The sequence below is a fragment of the Colletotrichum truncatum genome, assembly GCF_014235925.2.
Source record: "Colletotrichum truncatum strain CMES1059 chromosome Unknown Contig_0001, whole genome shotgun sequence".
NCBI lineage: Eukaryota > Fungi > Ascomycota > Sordariomycetes > Glomerellales > Glomerellaceae > Colletotrichum > Colletotrichum truncatum.
The window spans coordinates 4,883,440-4,902,608 of NW_027222398.1; the positions used below are offsets into that span (position 1 = coordinate 4,883,440).

General features: G+C 45.9%; 7 protein-coding genes across 7 annotated transcripts; 3 read left to right on the forward strand and 4 right to left on the reverse strand.

Annotated features, from left to right (window-relative positions):
- Positions 1-66: 66 nt before the first annotated feature.
- CTRU02_201364 (luciferase- subgroup) lies at positions 67-1,291 on the reverse strand (the record flags this gene model as incomplete). Its single annotated transcript, XM_036726396.1, has 2 exons — positions 67-1,186; positions 1,242-1,291. The coding sequence occupies 2 exons, from the start codon at positions 1,289-1,291 to the stop codon at positions 67-69; spliced, it is 1,170 nt and encodes a 389-aa protein (XP_036582078.1).
- Positions 1,292-2,206: 915 nt separating this feature from the next.
- Positions 2,207-3,148, forward strand: CTRU02_201365 (uncharacterized protein; the record flags this gene model as incomplete). Its single annotated transcript, XM_036726397.1, has 5 exons — positions 2,207-2,311; positions 2,362-2,557; positions 2,635-2,745; positions 2,802-3,003; positions 3,049-3,148. The coding sequence occupies 5 exons, from the start codon at positions 2,207-2,209 to the stop codon at positions 3,146-3,148; spliced, it is 714 nt and encodes a 237-aa protein (XP_036582079.1).
- Positions 3,149-3,831: 683 nt separating this feature from the next.
- Positions 3,832-5,295, forward strand: CTRU02_201366 (thermophilic desulfurizing enzyme family protein; the record flags this gene model as incomplete). Its single annotated transcript, XM_036726398.1, has 4 exons — positions 3,832-4,133; positions 4,196-4,669; positions 4,721-4,829; positions 4,885-5,295. The coding sequence occupies 4 exons, from the start codon at positions 3,832-3,834 to the stop codon at positions 5,293-5,295; spliced, it is 1,296 nt and encodes a 431-aa protein (XP_036582080.1).
- A 354-nt stretch (positions 5,296-5,649) lies between these two features.
- Positions 5,650-7,383, reverse strand: CTRU02_201367 (mitochondrial carrier protein; the record flags this gene model as incomplete). The annotated part of the gene is made up of 8 exons (XM_036726399.2): positions 5,650-5,674; positions 5,726-5,858; positions 6,000-6,171; positions 6,256-6,442; positions 6,520-6,637; positions 6,714-6,840; positions 6,892-6,978; positions 7,075-7,383. 8 exons carry the CDS (start codon positions 7,381-7,383, stop codon positions 5,650-5,652), a joined length of 1,158 nt encoding a protein of 385 aa, XP_036582081.2.
- Positions 7,384-8,785: 1,402 nt separating this feature from the next.
- Positions 8,786-10,450, reverse strand: CTRU02_201368 (uncharacterized protein; the record flags this gene model as incomplete). The annotated part of the gene is made up of 2 exons (XM_036726400.2): positions 8,786-9,498; positions 9,937-10,450. 2 exons carry the CDS (start codon positions 10,448-10,450, stop codon positions 8,786-8,788), a joined length of 1,227 nt encoding a protein of 408 aa, XP_036582082.2.
- A 1,488-nt stretch (positions 10,451-11,938) lies between these two features.
- CTRU02_201369 (uncharacterized protein) lies at positions 11,939-12,817 on the reverse strand (the record flags this gene model as incomplete). The annotated part of the gene is made up of 4 exons (XM_036726401.2): positions 11,939-11,976; positions 12,034-12,154; positions 12,480-12,605; positions 12,662-12,817. The coding sequence occupies 4 exons, from the start codon at positions 12,815-12,817 to the stop codon at positions 11,939-11,941; spliced, it is 441 nt and encodes a 146-aa protein (XP_036582083.2).
- A 4,013-nt stretch (positions 12,818-16,830) lies between these two features.
- On the forward strand, positions 16,831-17,888 carry CTRU02_201370 (coproporphyrinogen III oxidase; the record flags this gene model as incomplete). Its single annotated transcript, XM_036726402.1, has 2 exons — positions 16,831-16,833; positions 16,914-17,888. The coding sequence occupies 2 exons, from the start codon at positions 16,831-16,833 to the stop codon at positions 17,886-17,888; spliced, it is 978 nt and encodes a 325-aa protein (XP_036582084.1).
- Between the last annotated feature and the right edge of the window lie 1,281 nt (positions 17,889-19,169).

The following is a 19,169-nucleotide window of genomic DNA, read 5'->3' on the forward strand; positions in this document are numbered from 1 at the left end:
GGAGTCCTGAAAGCTATCCCACTTCAATGACCATTGGATCTAAGAATGGCAGTCTGTTCATCTTATTTACTTTTTTCTATACACATCGCCCGTTCGTTCAATCTCGAAGTCTGCATCCTTGCCTCGCCCCTCTTTCTCAAGTTGTCGGACTAGGGGAACAACGTCCTTCCCAAACTGTTCGATTTCCTCTTCATAGTGCAAAAAGGCAGTTAGGACAAGATTGATGCCCAGGCTTTTCAATAACACCAGTCTTTCTGCAACTTGCTCTTTTGTTCCAATCAGTTTTGTCTTGAATCCATCGTTGTACTGAACCAAGTCATCGAACTTGCTATTAGCCCACATGCCTGACTTGTTTGATGTGCTTGCCCCAGCTTGCTGAACAGCATCGCGGAAGGCATTAACAGCCTCTTTATCGGCCTTGCCTTGTATCTCTTGTAATACGCGGATCGCCTCTTCTTCGGTCTCCCGGACAATGACAAAGCCATTCACAGCAAACCGCACCTCTTTGTCACGGCCGACCTTGGCTGCTCTCGCTTTTACATCTTCGATCTGGGAGCGAAACCCGTCTAGGTCGTTACCGTTCATAAAGTACCAGTCACTGACCTCAGCACCATTGGTTCTAGCGTCATCACTATTTCCCCCTTGAAAGATTTCTGGGTGTGGTTTCTGTACCGGCTTTGGACTGAGTTTGTAGTCTCTGTATCTGTAAAAGTCGCCACCGAAGGTGAACCCAGTATCTGCGGGAGCTGTCCAAATCCCCTTCAGACAACGTATGAATTCGTTGCTGCGGCGATAGCGCTCTGAATGCTCGAGCCACCACTCACCAACGGCAGTGAACTCATTTTTAAACCAGCCACTGACGATATTTACAGCGATCCGGCCATTGCTGTATTGGTCGATGCTTGCAATTTGTTTAGCTGCCAGGGTAGGGTTCCATGGGCCCGGAAGGATGGCTGCAATGATCTTAATGGTATCTGTTCCTTGGAGAACAGCTTGGGAGAAGGAGACAGATTCATGTTGATTTGCCGCTCCATAGGAAGCAGTGAAACGGATTTGGGTTAGGCCATATTCTATGCCCGCATTTTCAGCCGCCTTGGCGTATTTGATGTTGCTAGCGAGGTCCCAGTTTGTTTTCTGGGGGATTTTGCTGATAATCAAGCCGCCTGAAACATTTGGCACCCAGTAACTAGGAGTGAAAGGTTAGTCAGGTTATATTCTTTGCTAGCCGCTGGAGCACATACGCGAAAAGCAAGCGATCGGGATCGCTGTTCAGGGGGTGCGGTTGAGCCATTTGGTCAGGTCACCGTTCAGAATGGGGTGCCGTGAAAGTAAAATGATTCAGTCGACCTAATAGTTGAGTGCTTCGTCGGCTTGGCCGATTAGGTACCAAAACGCGATTTTCCGTGGGGAAAATAGCTTGCGTTTGTATAAGTTACGCCGAAGAAGAAATGTTGTCACAGTTCGAGTTATCAAAATTATAACAAGCACCGCCAGAGCAAAGATCTTGGCAGTGATTTTCCAGATATGGTCACAGTTTAATAGAGACCCCTTCGGTTGTATTTATCTAAATATTTCCCCTGAGTAGAGGTGTGGGACATATCTACCAAAAGTCGACATTATAGCGATAATAACGTGATACTCGATGCGACGTCAGCATGCATGCGCATCTTGGACAACAAAAAAGGTGTGGCTGCACTGAAGTGCAACCACTCATTCTTAAAAAAAAAGAGGGCTAGAGTTTCTTAGTTAATAAATCTTTCAAAGTAAGTATATCATCATCGAAATAAGGGTGAAACCGGATTACGGGGGATTCTTACACACGACTTTTCCCCGCGTCTCCGTAATGAAGAATTATTTTCGTTCGATTTTGCGGGGATCTGCAAACTTAATATCACTCAACATGCAATCAGGTATTTCAAAATTTATCATCGAATCGAAAACGACAGGGATTGAGAACAAACTTACCTAATTTATTATCTTCTTTCACCCCGTTGTCGGATCAGAAACATCAACGAACTCGATCTTCCTCGGTTACGGCTTGGCCAGCTTTGGCTTGAGAAATCTTACTTCAGATGTAGTTTACTTTATAATGAGAAACCGTATTGCCAACAAATTATTTTTGCACTTTTGATACATCTGTTTTGATTCAAACATTCCTGTCGTCCGTTCTTGCTTATCATAGTTTTGCCTCACATATGCTGGAATCATGAACATGGAGTCTGGAAAACCCGAACTAGCTGTTGAAAGATCAGAAATGGTTCATCCGAATTACCCACAATTCACGGCACCAAGGCCACTTCCTACTTCTGCGGTAAGTCTTTTAAGCCGCTTGCTGCCAGTTTCCCAACTGATGTTTTATAGGGATCATTACCTGTTGGAGCCATTGCAACCACATTGACGACGTTTTCGATGAGTCTAATGGAATGGAGGGGTGTTACCATAACAAACGTGTACATCGCAAACTTCTTCTTCCTTGCCGCTTTCGGCCTTTTTGTTTCTGCTCAATGGGAGCTCACAGCGGGAAATGGCTTTGCTTACAGCGTCTACGGGGCTTTCGGTATGCTTTTCTATCCAACGGATGTTTTCTTTCACTTTCCTCTCTTCGTTCTTTGATAGTGCTAACGCTTATCGTAGGTCTATTCTTTGCGGGTTATGGCGCAATCCTTACGCCCTCATTCGGAGTCGTTGCTGCCTACGGTGATGATACCAAACAGCTTGATAATGCTCTTGGTTTTTTCTTGATCAGTAAGTGGTTCGTTCCTAAAGGCATCTTCAGATTTGACTGACTAGTCTTCTTTCAGTTTGGTCCATCTTTGTTCTCGCATATCTTGTTGCTTCGCTTCCAACGGACGTCGTCCACATCCTCATTTTTGTCTTCCTTGAGTTAACCTTCGTCCTCGTGGCTGCCAGCTATTTTGCCGCTGCCGATGGTCATACGAGCACTTCTGTTAGCTTGAAGAAATCGGGAGGGGTGTTTGCCTTTCTTACCGGTCTTGTTACATGGTATGAACACACCCTTCTCTCAATTGCGCCTCACTAACCTCTTAGGTATTTAACATTTGCACTCTTGTTGAAGGATTCCTTGGTGGAACTTCCACTCGGAGATACATCCAAGTACTTTCCCAAGACCAGAAAGAAGGTTGAGTGACCGTGGAGAAACTGCTTGATTATCAGGAGGATTAAAAATGATTATTATTTGAGACTTAGGTCTCAATCTATCTTCTAACATGCCGAAGAGTATATCTTGTGGGGTCTACAACCGCCATCCTTTCAACACTAGTGCAAAGCATAACACTCGAAGGTTGAAGCATCAGATTATGTTAAGGTGCAGATGTCTCGATCACCAGAAACTAGCGTGAATGACGACATAACTGTACCATTGTTACGGGCCTACCGAAATTTGGTAGTGATGTTTGGCTACCTGCACCAGAAAGACCTGGCGTAAATGGGTGCGGGGTGGCTCCCAGCAAATGCTTACTCTGGACGTGCAGGACTGCGTGGGGACAATTCCCTGCATCTAAGCCATAGCTGCGATTGCGACATATCGCAACATAGCTGTGAAATGTTGCGCAAGTGCAAGTATCAACGCCGATGTTACACATATGTGTGCGTTGCCTTACTAGATGAGGGGTTATTTATAATTATATATGCAGACATGATAACCAAACATTCAAATGTGCGCAAATGAAGTCATCTCAGGAAAACAATTTGAATTACATGATTGCCATCTTATGTCTTTCAAAGCATCATTTTAAAAGACCAAACCAAATTGATTTTGCAACCTCTACTTGATTGGGGACATTTATTCATCAAATTTATTCCGGCTTTCTGATGGCAAGTAACGCTCGTTCAGTCCCATCTACGGACCCTGGTGTCTATGATGAGTACAAGACAAAATGGTCAAACCTGCCAACGGTCGAGAGGACTTGGTTACAGCGAGCCAAAGAGGTTGCCTCTGTCCTAGCTCAGGATGCTGCATTGCGAGAGAGAGAGAATAAGTCCCCTCGAGCGGAAGTCGCCTTGCTGAAACATTCCGGCCTCCTGAAGATTTTGGGATGGAAGAAGTATGGCGGTGGAGAACAACCATGGAGCGTTGGTTACAAGGTCATACGTGAGGTTGCAAAAGGAGATGGGTAAGCACGACTGTTATGGAGAATCCAAACATTTTGGACTTCGTTTAACGCTTTTCTTCTAGCTCCGTCGGAATGCTGCTTGGGTACCATTTGTTTTGGTCAACGACCGCCAACGTCATTGGAAGTATAGAGCAGGCAGAACGCTTTCAGGATCTCATAATTTCCAACAATTACTTTGTTGGTGGTGCCGTCAACCCCCGTGATAGCGACCATAAGATCACTGCTGATGGCGAAAACGTCATCTTTAACGGCTTCAAGAATTTCAACACTGGTGGTGTCATCTCGGATTTGACAGTCTTAGAGGGTGTTTTAGAGGGAACTGAGGACCATATTTACGCCATTGTTAAAACTGAACAGCCCGGTATCATATTTTCTCACAACTGGGACAATATCGGACTGCGGCTTTCTGAGTCCGGAAGTGTCAAGATCGAAAACGTAAAAGCTCCTTGGGATGACGCTCTTGGGTGGGATAAGACTGAAAAGAAGCCAAATCCCGCGATCCTCAAGATCCCATTCGCGTCTTTGCTTCTGCCTACGTGAGTTATTTCTGTTACATGAGATATTTAATTTGCTGACGCCTTAAACAGTATCCAGCTGGTTTTCAGCAACTTCTATATAGGGATTGCATGGGGCGCGCTGGAGTTTGCTTCAGCGTACACTAGGCAAAACACCCGTGCCTGGCCATTTGGGGGCGATGTAAGTTCCCAAAAACAAACATTTGAAGACACAAGGATACTGACCTGGAATATAGAACAAGGAAAAGGCTGAAGACGAGTTCTATATCCTTTCCACATATGGAAACTTCCTGGCTCATCTTCGCGCAGCCACTGCTCTGGCTGATAAAGCGGGTGAAGAGATTGACAATGTGTACAAGAACTCTGGTGACCCGGTGGCTCGGGCAAAACTTACCGCACAGGAAAGAGGAGAAGCCGCAGAGTGGGTTGCCAGCGTGAAGATAACAGCTACCGACACAGGGTTAAGAGTTACTTCGGGCGTCTTCGAGGTAACTGGCGCCAGGGTCACATCGACCAAGGTTGGTTTGGATAGGTTCTGGAGAGATATTAGGACGCACTCTCTCCATGATCCTGTTGCTTATAAGAATCGTGAGCTTGGAAGATACCAATTACTGGGTGAAATCCCAGAGCCCACTTGGTACACATAATTGAAGGAATGAGGTCGCTAGGTATTGCATAGAAACCAGAGTAGTCTTGCTGGCATCTAAATTTACATTCAGGACTTAGGCTTTTGCTGTTTAAATCCTAGCTTTGACAGACAATCCGATAACAATATCCACAAATAACTGTCCATACATAAGCCGCTTATAAACAAGAAGGCCTTTGTGGGGGCGTGGCAAAGGCTTTGACGAATATGTATATGGGTTTACAAAATACTTGGCATGTAATTTAAAGTAAGTCGAGCACTGTGCAGGTAAGTAAACTCCAACTTTGCATCAGGCTTGGTCAAGCACTTTCGACGACTTGTCTGAGTTAAAGCACATTCCTCACGCGTCCCGGCTTCAGGAGCTCGTCTTCTTCTCCCACCTAGAACAAATTGTTAGCACGGTAGAGCTCAAATGGGTAAAGGCAACTTACAGGTCAAGGAAAAGTTTCCAGAGAATAGAGAAAAGGACACCTTGAAGGCCATTGGCCAGGATACGGGTCTTAAGGCCACGGCCAAGGAATCCAAGGAAGCCATCTCGCTGGATAACCAGCGACGCTGCTTTTCCTGGACGGGTGAAAAATAGAAATCAGCTGGTTGTTCTCTAATTACAACGCCTGTACACCATCTTGAAGATTCTGCTCCGCCTAACTGATGAGGCTGACAAGCAGTGAACCAACTCAATATGGTTGTTGACACAGTACTTACTGTAAGAAATCTGAGTGTCATTGACTTGGCGGTAAGTCTTAACCACTCTCAGAGAGTTTGACACCGAGTCAGACACAATTGAGGCACAAAAGCCGATGAACGCAAGACGTAGGAGCCACAAGAATAGTTCGCTCTTATCAGGCTCCGGAATGGTAGCAGTAAGATAGTTGTACTATCAATAGTTAGCGGATAAATCTTTTAAATAGTACAGAGGAACAAATGAATGAGCCTGCGTTGAGGTTGAAGGTGGACTCACTGTTCCAAACCAGGGGTAATGGCCGACGAACGTAGCGGCAGCAGTTGCGAAGGCGCCCCACCAGAGACTTCCAATGCCGTTCGTCTTAACACGTTGGCGAAGGATCGCGGTACCTTTAGCACCTTGTGCCTGAAGCGTTGTCTTGAGCGTGTCGATAGGTGTCAAGATCATGCGGAAACCGGCAGCGCTTCATTGCGTATCAAATTAGCACAAGAATCTCATCTTATCGCCTACTTAGGCAGAGCGTTAATGAAACTAACTCACCAAAGTGAAGCAAAGATGGTTTTGATGAGCGTTGGAAGTTGGTTCAAGAATTTGTTAGACTCGAGTAAGGCAAGAATGCCGGCATTGGCAGCAGTGTCACCGAAACGAGAGACGGGGCCTAACGAAGGTAAGTGTCTCATCAAAAGTGAGCCTCTCGAGGACTGTACGAGGCAAAAAGCCAAAACACTGCATACCTTGGATGAGCGCAGCGCCGATACCCTGGTAGTACCTTCGTAGTCCTCCATCGTGATAGAGGGTAGCTGTGGCAGTCCGAAAGCCAGTTCCAAAGCGATACTGATAGTTCATGATGGTTCGAAGTGGCTATAATGAAATAAGTTTTTCGAAGCTTGGAATAGGAACAAAAAGGCGTACCATCAGCGTTAGAACTTGCAGTACCATGGCTGCAGCGCCACTCAATCCACCACCAAGTGCTCTCTTGAGTGCTTTTCCAAGATCAAACTGAGGTAAAGTAAGGTATCTCGTCAGTCAAACAATTATTATAGAGAGCTTGGCCATGATGTAGAAGGCACAGCCTGGCCTTCTTTACCAACTCACGTTTGTGTCTTTCGCATCAACCCAGCCCTTGATAAAAACAGCCAAGACGACTATGGCGAGTACCGCCCAAAAGGCTCTCCATAACCACCATCCGGTGGTCCTTTGAGGTTTCTCCTCTTCGTTATCATCTTCTGGAGGAATAAGGTAGCCTTGCTCTGAATCTTCATTCACATCATGTTCGTCATCGCGCTCAGACCGATTCCTGGAAGGCTCCTGATTCGCCTCCTCATTCTCGGCAGAGCTGCCAAGTAGAGGCGTCCTTTCATCGGTCTGTTGCCGTTGATTTTCAAGATCTGCCTGCGCTGCCATCTTTTGCAATGTTGTGCCGAGAATAGGTGCCGGACTGGCTATCAACTGAGACTGGTTTTCAGTTGTTGGTGTTGAAGTTGTATTTGTCATAGACTCTCGGAGCCCCGGTCGGCGTATCGCGTGCATGCGGGGTGCTATCGCGTGCTTTGGCACTGTGAGCCCCTCCCAACTGCGCCACTCTGTCGTTCAGATGTGGCTGAATCACCCGCCTGGATAGTACCAGCCGCATAATTGCGGAGAGAGACGTACTGATTACCTGTGCCCTCTGCACCCATTCACCCATGATTGTGTTATAGATCTTGATGTAGTCGTGAAAGCCTTGCATAAATCCTTCCCATGGTGATGTCTTGCATTAGATATGAAGCCCTTCTGTGTTCACGCTGTACTTGAGTCACCTCCACACGCTCGTGATTCCTTGCTTCGTCTGCTCAGTGCTGTCAAGTTACGTGACGTAAACCTGCGACGTTGCCCACCACCAGTTGCCTGTGATAGAAGCATGCAAGCCTGTGATGATTTAACACCTGAAGAAGTTGGAAGTCACGCCCTTCATCATAATAGCTGTGGCAACCTAAGGTGGTGGGTGTTCTTCCGCGAAACACGCAGAGTGGAACATAGTAATACCGACAAAGACCCATCGGGCGAGAACGGTAAAGTCGATTTCTAGCTTAGTCATGCCGTCAGAGGATTAGTGCAGTATGGTGGCCGGACTTCAGGGCTCTGGCTCTTGAAAGATTGATAGACTTTCCGCACTTGTTCTTTGCGCTATCACGCTGGCACCGTGACACCTCGAGAATAATGTTATCCATACCGTCAAAAGGGACAACTAGGATGGTGTAAGCATATATTGAAGCTATCTTCATCTTTGTTGCAAACTCCAAAGATTGGTTTTACCAGGCCCCATCTGAACTGGATGCGCACTGGAGCCTCCCTGATTTTGAACTGAGCCAAACCTGAGCAACTAGACCACAGGGAATGGCATAACATACATAACTCAGCTACACATGCCAGCTTCACCACCTGTGATCTACATACGGGAGGGACCTCCTAATCTTCTCGGATACGCTCACAATTGACCATCATTACTGTCCTTGGCGGCCGTTTTTACCCTGGTTCTTTTTGTCCATAATGGCCGCTTCCCAGAAGTGCCTTGCCCAATGTTGCAATTGGTGGTCTCTAAAATTATTCTACCTTGAATCCTTTGCTATGCCTTGCCTGACGCTGCTACGACCGCTTCCCACAGTCTTAATTTAGCGGCTTGACCATCCTCCTTTGCCCAGAGTCCTGCCATCTCCGTAGCTGCCATAGTTATATAATCCCCGTTGCTGTTTTGCGCAATACTATTATGGCTACTAGCTATTAACTGCGGGCTATAGTTTTGTTGTTTTTTATGTTTTAATTCATATTATACAATGTCTACGCCTTCCAGAGCCTTCTGTTCTACTTGGATCTGCTGTAACGAGATCGGCCGAATGGCCTGGCTTAAAAGCCTTAAATAGTGAAGTGCATCACCGTGAGACTTAATAGGAGCTTCATCCAGCCGTTCCTGAACCAAATCGAGCTTCCAACCATCGTATTGATGCATCACAGCTTCCCAAGCCTGGATTGTGGATGGTTCCATAGCCAACCTCCATGTACATCTCCAAACAATTACAGCTTGCTGTATGTTACAGAATGCCTGGTATCTAAAGAGCGCTGCTAGCCCCTTTCGTCCGTTCCAAATCTCCATTGTTTCCAATCGGGGCATCTTCATAGCCGCTGCCGCCGCTGCCCGAAGCATAGTTCCAATCTCATTCGAATTCTCGTCGGGCGTAAGTAATCTTGAAGTAAGAACAAGCGAGGTTAGGTTCGGCCACTTCCAAGCGGGACGGATCTCGAAGAAGTGACTAGCATCTGCGATGAAGGATGCTGCGAGATGCTCAAGCTTGAGGCTAGCGAGCGCAACCATCTGGCTAACAGCTGGGTCAGGGTTGCGAATCCTGTCGCATTCGATCAGATCTTCTCCACCCTGGAATCGCTGCATAGTAGCAGGGTACTGTTGATTGAAGTTCTCGAAGACCACGAGTCTCTTGACACTGTTGTTGGAATTTTGGATAGATGCGAAAAGATATTGGTAATCTAGATAGATAAAAGGGGTTATTAGCAAACTAGTACCTGCGCAACTCAGAGTGGGCAACGGCCTGAAAAACATAGATGGGTTATGCGGCAATACTCACCTCTATCTGTATGGCTCTGTAAAAAAGTCCCATTCCCTCCAGGGTTCGTAGTGGACTATCTGGAGTCTGGGACACCGCGCAAACATATGTGCCAGCGAAGCCGGCTTCCATCTCCGGCGGTTCTGTTGCCGGAGAAGTATACTGGTTACGGCTGGCACTGAAGGAAGCTTATCCCACCATTGGAGCTCTAATTGATCACTATCAAACGGCCCCACCTCCATAACTGAATGGAACACTTTACTGATAGCGCAGCTAGGTGGGGCGGAGTGTCGAAAACCGGCAACCCACCCATGTTGAGGGTCATGATAGTCTCGCTTTGATATCGCCTTCTCTATCTCACACTCGCCTGGCGTGTCCGAGACGGTATCGGGCATAAAGGTCAGATATTTAAACCAATGCTCTGAGTCGCTAGGCGAGTAGATGCTAATGTCGAGGCTCAAATCGCCGTGAGGGTTCCATGTGCTGAGGATCGAAAACAGATTCCGGAATCCCGTGGTGATGGGACACTTATCTGTATCGCTGATCTCAAATGCCTCTTCCCACTCCACATCTGTGAGCATTCCAAGGGCAGGTGCGCACGTGGTACAATCGTAATCATCAAGTTCTAAGCAGAACCAGATGTATCTGACGAGAGCCCGATTTCTTTGAGTCATCGCACTAAAGTTGACGAGGCGTGACGGAGTCAGTCTGAGTCGACCGAAGTTATACCGTTCGATCTCCATTTGCCACTCTCGAGACACCGTGGCCAAGGGACCCAGTGTGCAGCCGTCTTGTATCAAACATTGTAAGATAAGAAGCCGGATCTCTTTTGGCAAGCCATCCCATGGCTTCTTACCGAGTGACGTTGGAATCATGGTGTGATCGAGCGAGCGTTTGAATGATTTAAGCGATAAAGCGATGTAGGTAGAATGCTTTAGATTTGAGCGTATGCGATTGTTGTGGAATGGAATGGGATTCAGTGATTGTCGGCTGTGTGGAATAACAGGGAACAGGCTGAATTTATAATGATGAGATCGGAACAGAGACTTTCAACCTACCCTGGGAAAAGGGTTTTCAATCAAATATTAAGTTTTGGGCATGTAGTTTTCTTATTTTCCTTTATGTCCAAGCGGGGTTGAATGAAAGACACCGTGCTGGAAGGGATTTCGCTACGGTATATACACCCCGCTAGCCAGAAGTATTCTGAGCTGGCGGTGACCTAATTACCCCTACTATAGGGATATCTTATACTATACTATCTTTTATTACACTATAAAGTATAGTATACGTATTTTAACCTACCGTCGCAATAATTTACCTATTAGAGAGACCCTTGAACATGATAGTAGATTGCCATTTAATCCGGGTCTGTCTCGTGGCCATCTGAAACTCTTCTCGTAACCAAAAGCCCATACCATGATGTGATGTTGAGGCTCATATGTAGCCTCAACTGGTAAGTATTTGATATAGTCCCCATAGCATGAAGAATTCTAACTTCCCAAATTGTACTTCTCATGCCACACTTGTAGTCCACATTATATGCATGATCGTATTCGCTTCCCAAGAGAAGTAAAGTATCCCTATAAGATTGTATATGTATCTCTCTGGTCTACAATTGAGGTTCTTAGTTTCTTGTAGCTAGGCCTGCTATCACTAGAAATTGTGGGCTTTCTCAACACCATTGTGTCTATTGCTAATCAAGGCTGTATGGTATTTACTAGAAAAGCAACTTTTCATGATCAAATGAATAATGTCTGCGCAAACAACACGGGGAAGAAAGGGGCACTTCCAAAGGATTTGTTATCTTTGCTTATAAACTCAGAATTTTCTTCTAATGGACTGTTGTGCCCAAGTTATCACAATGAACGTCTCTAACTGCATGTTGTTAGAGTATGAAAGTTCTAGATGAGCATCATGCATTTCTTGGGTCTTGGGCCTGAAAATGCATCATCTTAACGAATGGCGACTTAAGTTCACATCATTTATCCTAACTACAATGCCGCTAAGTTGATCATAAAACATAATTACTATGTGACGCTGTTGATACTCATGGTACTACAAAGACTTTAAGCTTCGAAATATAAACATGGTTTTCATATCATGGCAAGCCTCATAAAAAAACAATATCATTGGTCTCAAAACAAGTTGTCATAGGAGCTTTGCGCAAGCAGATTTTGATTTAGTTTCCCAGCTTTACTATAACGGTAGAGCAGAGACATAGTTCTTGTGAAATTGGGTCAGGACGACATAGTAAGATGTCTCACGGTCATATGTATAACTACATCCATAACTGGAGTTGTCTGCCCTAATCCCGCAAGGGATTCATCCACTAACAATTGAACTTGCTATGGTGGGATAGTTGCCTAAGCCTTAACGGGACGCTCTCCGTTGCCGAAGTAACCTATGATCGAGAGTTAGCAAGTAGATATTGAGGCAAAAGTGGTTGACGTTTACTTACTGCACTGGCCAAGGACCACATTCCAATTGCCTGCATCGGCAAAAAGCTGACCAAAGGTAACGTGGTTCGAGCCTTCGCAACCTCTACCAGCTTTGCAGTCGGTATCAAGTTCCCAGCAGTTCTGAGAGATGTGGAGAGCCATATCAGCCACAGTAGTACAGGCAATATCGATCTGGCCATAATTATCATTGCAGAGACCAATACCCGCACCACCAACGCATTGCGTACGGATGCAAGTACGGGCCCTTGCCTTACACGAGTTACCATTAATTCTTCTTAAGTTGCCAACAGCAATGTCGACATAGTAGGGAATAACCTGTCCGAATCGCGTGTCGCAAATGCGACGTCCCTAAAAGATTCATGTAAGCACGGTTTGTAGTACTATGACCAAGAAGAACAGGACAGAAGGGATAATACTTCTCCCTCTTATTAAAGAGTCTACTAACCCAACGCCGCTCAAGTTCACCGCGAGTGGCGACTGCAGGATTCGCGGAGGTCTCTGGGTCAACCTGCTCCTCCTCGGTATAGATTGAGAAGTTAGGGTAGTCCTTTCGAATCTTGGATTCGATATCCTAACATAATTAATATTAAACTCACAGTCAATTCTTGAACTTTCTAGGATAATCACCTCAAAACTGGTACCCCACACCTCCAGAACTGGTCTGTTAGGAGTAACGGCACCTTCCCAGCCAAGTTCACCAAGAGGCTGGGGCGGTTCGGAACGGACAGACAGAGCAGCAGCTGCTGCGGAAGCGACAAAGCCGAGGAAGGTAGCAGAGACCATTTTGGCGAACATTGGATTATCGGATCAGATGAAATGTGAACGATAGTTAAGAGTCTGGATGAATCTTTCCTTTACATTAGATGTAGAGGGGCATCTTTATATATCCATCAAGACAACTCTATATAATTCACATATTGTCAACCTAAGGCAATTTTACAGACAAAAGAACTTGAGGATGTTGGAAGGATGTTGAAAAGACTTCAACCTAAATTTGAGGAAAAGGAAGAACTTTGGTAAGGTTTTAATTTAAGAAAAGGACTTTGGAGATCGGTTGCTTAAGCGAAGATAATACTATAACCATTTTGGGTAAGTCCATAACGGAAAGTAGCAGGATCGTGGTGCACCTGCTGATTTTAGAATACTGTGTTATAGAGAAAGATCTAGATCAAAAGGGTTTATTCATCCGTTATTTGTCATACTATCCACTCGACTAGCTGTCTTTAGTAAGGTATATGTCAATTCTAAGGGATCAAAATGATTTTTAAGCCAGCTCTCAGTTAATAATTTCCCGCGGGGAAGAATCGTAGTCGCGCTAAGATATTACAGGTCTAGTCGAGCCTGAGCAGGCCGTGTAAGCTCGATTGCTGCAGGATCATAAATCCCTGCAAGCAGCATCACAAGGCAGAATTCACGAAGAGAGGTAAATAGGTAACTCAATGAGTGTAAGATATTGGTAATTCTATCTATGGATTGAAAATCTTTCTCATCTACTGCCTAACCACTTCGTTCTTCCTTCTTAGGCATCCCATATTTCTCTTATCTTCTGTCCCAGAAGCCGCCGGGAGTGGCGAAAGAAACAGTACTCTTGGTACTACTCATTAGTAGGCCCTCTCGTCTCGATTCTGGTTTCTGCTTGCCCTATTCCTTGATCCATCATATCGATAGTTTGTTATGAGGCAGGTCTAACAAATAAGCTATTTGTTCATTATTTTAAGACCACTAACATCGGGTCACTTTCGTTTGTAATGATAGTGTATAACACTCCCCGGAGTCTTCGTGATTTACTAGAGATCCTGGTCTGAAAAGTCAGGGTGCCGCAGATCAAGCAAGCAGGTCTCCAACTCTGGTCCTAGCAGCCTCTCTGCATCCTCAATTGTGATTCCAGGTGGAGACCTACCGCTAAACTTTACGTGAAATTTAACCGCTGGGATCATCTCGGGAAATCCCAGATCAATGTCCTCCTTTTGAACCGCAGCCCTATGGAAGGTATATTCCCTAGACCACCTTTCAATAGCCCTGATCCTCAGGATAGCGGCCTCGGTCAGACTGCGGCCACGATAGTCCCACCATCTTGTCAAACAATCGACACAAAAAGCTCTATTCCAGTTCGCTATGGCTTGAAGACGAGCATGGCCATTTCTCCAACAATGGTCACCTTTTGCAGACACAAGACTCAGCAATTCCCCAATACGACAACGATCTCGTAGGTCGGCAACAAGAACGAGATGATTGCTTCCGGTGCTTCTGTTGTACGTCGCCGGAGTTTCGTGAACAGCCCAATCGGTGATACCGCTGACGTTGACAAAGTCGACTGATCGCTCAAAGCCGTATGCCACAGTCTCCACCCCTCCAGAACTGGCAAATCTGTCGACATTGCATTGTCCGTCTTGTATTTCAAGCGTGATTGTCTGAATAATAATCTTCAAACGACTGGCAGTAAGAAAATCATTGGCATAGACTCTGTTTTGCCTTTGAGACTTATATGCAGCCTGTAACTGCAAAGCATCAAGAGGAATTGCTAGGCTTTCAACCATAGAAAAAGCTGATTGGTAGTTGAAACGTAACCCTACCAAAAGATCGTTCACATGTCCTAAACTAATAGTATCGGCCTCTGTAATCCACGCTGCACGGTCTTCCTTCCTTTCCCCATTGATGTCGTGCATGTCGCGCATGTTACAGCTTGTGATCTCACGTAGAAGAGGCTTGATGCAAAACCATCCTTCACGACAGGCTAAAGCAGGTGATGGGATAGGTAGTCGTCTGTTCCAGGCTACCCGCTCTGCGACGGCATCGCTGAAGTGAATTGTCCGGCTTGGAAGCGCGAGCTGCCATATCTTTCTTCGAATTTCTGGCGGCAGATCCGGAAACCGATGGAATTTATGACCTTCCGTCTGACCTATGGACGTTCGACTTCTGTCAATGCTATCGAAGTGGTATACTAGGTACTCTTAATCGTGGGAGGGATTGCCGATAATTATGGCATTCTCAAGTAACTCTTTGCAGACGTCTTGGGGATTCCGTAGTGGTCTCGATGGTAGGCCGATTGCCGGATCGAACCAGGCATATTCGAGGTGTGAGCAGACCTTCGGGTTTTGAAACATAACTCGAGTGGGGAGAGTAACTTTGATAACAAAAACGTCACTGCATGAGGAGGAAAAAATAAAATAACATGAAGCTGTTGTTCTAGATCTTGAAGTCCTTGCGAAGGGAAAAATGGACGTGACGAATGAACTGTGAAGCTTATTACAGTTTTGTCGCGTGACAAAAGATGCCAAATTCTTTTGCTTAAACTTGGGGCTATACTGCTGCCTAAAATACACTAAGCCATAGCAAGTAATACTGCCTAATGAAGACTGAGTCAAACGAATAGACAAGCATTGCAATGACCAACTGGAAACGGGATGTCTTATAGAATCTGGATTCGTTCTTTTGATTGACAGGTGATAATGTTTTCCTTTCGTAAAAGGCTACTGCCCCGTGGGGTTTTGATCCGTTGGACATCCCCAACCAGGAACAGCCCCACCGGAGTTCTCAAGGATCATTCTTCGAAACCGCATTTAGTTGACAATCAGGCGGAACCCTCCAGCTTATTCCGCATCCTGATCTCTGCCTGGATCCGGTTCCTCGACGATCTCGGCCAATCGCCTCACAACATCGCGTCAGTTGACAGCGTCTTCACAACTTTCTTCTCCCAGCGGATATTAGGAGAAGTGGCCAAGGGCCGCAGGTATACGCCTTATGGCAGTCAAGACATCTTCAGCGTTTTTCGGAATTATTTCGACGCACGGTTTAGCGCGCTCCGCGGTCGACGGCTCGCCTAAACAAGAGCTGGAAGATGCGGCATCGTGCCGTCGAATGCTAGAAAGGGCGATATTGTCGCATAGCTCGCAGGCTGCACAGCCCCGGTTGTTTTTCGATAAGAGGAGGTACCACTTATGAAAGAGACCGGCGACGCCCTTTTGGCGGCGTTTCGGGGATCGGAATACTGTGATCCTATGAGGGAATAGCAGAAGAATCTAAAGGGTTAGTGGACAGTGCCTAACGAGGGCTACGTTGCTGTCGAGTACTGTTCAGTGGTTGGCATGGGCCATTTGGATGGCTATGGGAAAGAGGGAGACCTTCCGAACGATACGCATGAAAAAATGGAAGTATTCGTTATCCATTAGTCTATGTACATGACATAACTTCTTTTCTTAATAAGGCAAAAGTCCATGTCGTTGGCCGGAGGCATGGAGGCGTTTCGGAAACCAGCTACTCTTGAGCCTGGGGCTGACCCCTAAAATCAAGCACTGTACCAAAAACATAAATGTTCTATGGTTTCCAGGCTTGTATACAATGGGGCGAGGCCTGCTACCCACAGAAAGATACTACTTGGAAACCGTGTCATTATATCGTCTGATGCTAGCTACAATGATTGCCTTGTCGTGGACGGAGGCAAGTCGATTGGGTCTATGGTCGAGGACGTTGGGGGGCTCAAACTTGGAGGGCTATAATGTGAAGGTGTGCGCAATATGCTAATGGAATGAGAAAGGTGGTATTTATGTCCAATGTGGAAGGTGTTGGACCTGTACCTAACTCTGAAAATAGGTGGCTTCACATGATTGGTTGATAAGGCCATGAGCACTCGGCATCCATTTGTACCTGTCATAGTCAGGTGATTGACAAGTGAGTCGATAATCCTATCTCTTCACCAAATAGTTATAAGGCCAGATATAAGAATCTAACTGTTAGGTAGCAACATTTCCTCTTAGGCAGTCATTTGAGTTGGAAAAACATTACTTAGAAGTATCAAAATGGTGAGATGACGTTCTGTTCTTGTGACTCGGTTCAGTTATGAGGGAATTTGACGATGGCCGGTGCTAATTCTTTCTTCCAGGTCGAAGGAAAAAACAGTGGCGATGAATCAAGCCAGCAGCCCATGAGATTACGCATGGAAAGCTTCATTAGGAAGAAGCAAAAGGATATTATATCAGCTCTTGAGCAGGTTGATGGGAATGCATTCCGCACGGACGAGTGGGAACGACCCAACAACGGTGGAGGTGGCCGAACATGTGTCTTGCAAGACGGCAACGTCTTTGAGAAGGCGGGAGTCAACATTAGCATCGTTCACGGGAAGCTGAACCGCGCCGCTATTGAGGAGATGCGGCAAAATCACGCGAATCTTGCTACGAACGCATCTGAGTTGAACTTCTGCGCATTGGGGCTGAGCATGGTCGTCCACCCGAAAAATCCAATGGCACCAACTGTTCATATGAACGGCCGGTATTTCGAAACTGTTCAGGTCGATGGTTCTTTGCAGACCGCATGGTTTGGAGGTGGAAGTGATCTGACGCCAAGCTACCTCTTCGAAGAAGACGCTGAACATTTCCACAAAACACTCAAGGCTGCATGCGACGATCATGATGCAGGGTATTATCCCAAGTTCAAGAAGTGGTGCGACGAATATTTCAACATCAAACATCGAGCCGAGAGCAGAGGTATCGGCGGCATCTTCTTTGACGACCTCGACGAAAGCTTTGGTGATCCCGAACGTGTTTTCGCCTTCGTTCAGTCAACAATTAATGCTTTTGTTCCGGCTTACATACCTATCGTCGAAAAGCGTAAGAATATGTCATTTAATGAGAAGGAAAAGGAGTGGCAACAAGTCCGGAGGGGACGATATGTTGAGTTCAACCTTGTTCATGATCGCGGAACTGCATTTGGATTGAATGTACCCGGTTCGAGGGTTGAGAGCATTCTGATCAGTTTACCGATGACAGCTCAGTGGAGATATATGCATGCTGAGCCTGAAGCTGAGAGTCAAGAAGGAAAGCTCTTGGCAGTGCTGAGAAATCCCAGAGAATGGGTATAGTCTTGGGGCATGCTGATAGCTGTGTGACTGGGCTCACCAACTGGACCTAGCGCTATTCAAACACACTAGCGCCATATGGATTTTTGAAATATGGTTTCGGCAACCTTTTTGGAGTCAGCTGTTGAAAAGAAAACATGCTGTCAGTTTCAATTTCCAAGCTCAAGGACCCTGCTGGGATAGTTGTTTTACTGGTTTGACACAAATGAAAAGTGACTCTCGCAGTTGATTTGAAATTGGCAAATACGTTGACCTCTTACATAGTCATTTTGCAAAGTTTTTAAGAGAACATTGAACCCAAACTACTGCTATCCAAAATTGGGTGGAATTTATGTTATTTGATTGGACTGTTTCGTTGATTCCTGTTTTGAAATTGGTATCTAAATAGGCTAAACCTTTCTATAATGCAGTATGACCTCGCATACAGACAGACATCACAATCACAATACAGTACCGTAATGATCTGAACACACATTCCTTGATATGCCTGTCCTGCTGAGTATGAGTCAAGCCTTAGCATCACAGCATTTTCTTGAGAACCCTGCCTTCATAACCGTCGGGCCATCGCTTAGGGTGGCAGGGAGCTCAAAGCCCTGCAACTATTGAGTATTGGGATGCAGTTTGCTCAATAACCGCAGGCAATAACTTATTAATATGCCCCTCTGCCTTATCCACCAGCGAGGTGCGCACCTGCTGTAAAGCTCCATGTAGACAGCAAAAGAGTGGCCGCTGGCGGGGGTGCACATGATGACCTGGCCCAGTCTTTATTTCACCGAGATAGGGTCATAGGATCACAGGATCAATAGTTTTGCACGTAAAGGAATGCAGAATATTATGGGCGGACATGCATCGCCAAAAACCCTCGGAAGAGTCCCGGCACTCTTCGTCCGATAGTTCCATGTCTTTCACTCCCCAACCCATACGATGTTGCATTAGACCCGCTGAGACGTATTGAAGACAAAAAAGGAATCCTTGAGATATATATTTTAGGCTGCAGCCAAGGACTCGGAATGTTGCATCACGTATATGCAATGAATCCTTGGAAACGATCTAAAATCTTACATGTTCATCTTGCCCCGCGTAGCCTTACAAGGCATCATATAAGCGACGGCCGACAAGATATGTCCAATACTTCTCCTCAGTGGATCACTACATGTATAGCTGCATGCATGCGCGAATAGCCGGACCCGAGTATGGACATAGTATATCGGGCCGCCTATAGGACTTGACCAGCTGAAATATGACGATGCTGCAGCACTAGGTAGACCAGGATACGCCTATACA